The sequence below is a fragment of the Juglans microcarpa x Juglans regia genome, chromosome 1D (genome assembly GCF_004785595.1).
Source record: "Juglans microcarpa x Juglans regia isolate MS1-56 chromosome 1D, Jm3101_v1.0, whole genome shotgun sequence".
NCBI lineage: Eukaryota > Viridiplantae > Streptophyta > Magnoliopsida > Fagales > Juglandaceae > Juglans > Juglans microcarpa x Juglans regia.
Window position 1 is genome coordinate 5,631,385 of NC_054594.1, and position 2,410 is coordinate 5,633,794.

The window sequence follows — 2,410 nt, forward strand, 5'->3', positions numbered from 1 at the left end:
ACAGCTCAATAGCTTCTTTATTTTAATAAAAATAGGTTTCTTTATCTCAGTTGTGTTCTTCAATGGGTATGCTGAGTCTGTTGGTTGAAAGTGATAGTCTGTTACTAGTGAAGTCCTTGCAGTGAAATGATATGGGGAATTCCATTCATAGGATCTTGTTTGCAGAAGTTCAGAGGTACTGAAAGATTATTTTGGGAGCTGTTCATTTTATCATGTGTATAGGGAAGGTAATATGGCAGCTCGTCAGCTTGCGAGAAATGCTTGGAGAGTAGACAATTTAAAGATGTGGTAAGATTGTATTCCAGAATTTCTTGATAAATGTTTGTAATTGTTGATCTCAAATGAAATTGATTTTTTATCCCAAAAAAAAAAAAAGAACTACTGGGAATGAATGACTTCATGTGGCATTAATTTTTAATTGTTTCTTCTTTTTTTTCTCGTCAGAATTTGAGCAGTAGTACTCTCGTGTGCACAAAATAAAGTAATGCCCTAATTATATATATATAATTAAAATGCCTTTTGTGACTCATGAACAACTCATGTCATGCAATAAATGGACAAATGAAGTACTCATCTTGATCATCGATCACTCTCTATATATAAATCCCTGTACATGTCTGCAAGTACCACAGATCGAAGCCTTGCCCACATCCACATATGGCCTTTCCAACGTCAATGTGTGGCACCCCACGGGCAATATCGTCCAATGGTGTCACCACCGTGGACTGCCAGAAACAAGTTCGGTCATGGAGGCTTCTTCGCTCTCTCATGGAGCTCCTTATACCCAGCTGCAAGTGCAGTACCTTTATAGAAGACCAAGATATCCAACAACAAGAAGAAGAAGAAAATAACCACCTCCAAAACTGCAATAATTCACAGTACCCCGCCTTTAGTACTTCTTCTTCCACAACCATCGTTGGCACCATATTTGGATTTCGCCATGGGAAAGTTAGGCTTTGTATTCAAACCAGTTACAACTCCACCAACCCAGTTCTCCTCCTTCAATTGGCTGTCCCCACAACAACCCTAGCAAGAGAAATGCAAGGGGGTATTCTTCGAATTGCACTAGAGAGTACTGCCACAAGGCAGGGATTCAGTACTGCTGATAATTCTTGCTCTCTTTTGTCCATGCCAGTGTGGAAAATGTATTGCAATGGGAGGAAAGTTGGGTTTGCGGTTAAGCGCCAGCCTTCCAAGGCAGATATGGAGGCACTTAGGGTAATGAGTGCAGACCACGTTCTTGTGGGTGCTGGCGTAATAAGTGGGAAAGAGCTTCAAAGAGAAGACGAGTTAATGTATCTTAGGGCAAACTTTGAGAGAGTTTGTGGTTCAGCTAATTCTGAGTCCTTCCATTTGATTGATCAGGATGGGAGCAGTACTAGTACTAGTCAGGAGCTTAGTATTTTCTTTTTTCGCTCAAGGTGATCATGACCTTTGCTCTATGTAGGTCTATGGAGTTTAGAAAAAAGGCCAAGTCGTATCGAGATGGTTTGCAGATTGCAACCATTTGTTTCCGGCCTCTCCTTTTTGAGTTGTGCTTAATTGATAGCTAGCATAGCTTTAGTTTTATATATTGCCCACAGATTGTACCCATGAACTCTGTAGTACTGCTTTTGTAGTTTGAGAATTGTATGCGCGCCGTTTGAGCTCATGTGTTAACCCATTAAAGGAATCCATGCATTGATTGTCTCCCAATTGGTTGGTGTGTAAGATTTTGCACTAATTTCTTGAGTGTAGCTAGCTATTTAGTGGTGTTCATCGAATACTAGAAAGCAGCAATTAATTGTCAGAAGTTGGAATAGAATTTATCACCTAATAAGAAGCTTTTTTGTTCCTCTTCCTTTAATTCGCTTAAAATGAATGAAGCTAGCTAGCAACCATGCATGTTGGTATTAATTATTTGAATCCAATTTATAACCAAGAGAAAACAAAAGCTATGGCTAAAATACACACACATGACACACACAGATGAGCATCTCATCAAAAAGTGAAAAATTGCATGTGTACAATTAATTCAAAAGTACTTATATTAATCAGTATATTAAAGTTCCAAACCACCAACTAGATCATCCACATAATTAATTTGACAAGCTGGCGCAATTCAGCTACCAATATTTAATCCTGTCTCATTTTATTCATGTCGTCCACGTACTTGCTTTTAGTAGACAAGACGAGTATTTTTCGGATCAAAAATATATGAAGGAAGACTAGCAATTGGAGTAGCACAAACAGCTAGCTAGCTGCGCGCATTTACAAGATCTATCTAGTACCCTGATCTCATCATGCATGTCGAGGAACAACACCGTTCCACGTACGTCTAGATCATCATGCATGTCATGTTACTTCCATTATATTAACAAAAATTCTATTCATAAGTCTCATACACAGTCACACACCACATTTTTTGTTA

General features: G+C 38.7%; 1 protein-coding gene across 1 annotated transcript; it reads left to right on the top strand.

Moving 5' to 3' along the window:
• Positions 1-646: 646 nt before the first annotated feature.
• On the top strand, positions 647-1,685 carry LOC121237178 (protein MIZU-KUSSEI 1-like). The gene has a single exon (XM_041133798.1). The coding sequence runs from the start codon at positions 658-660 to the stop codon at positions 1,423-1,425; it is 768 nt and encodes a 255-aa protein (XP_040989732.1). The 5' UTR covers positions 647-657; the 3' UTR covers positions 1,426-1,685.
• The last annotated feature ends 725 nt before the right edge of the window (positions 1,686-2,410 follow it).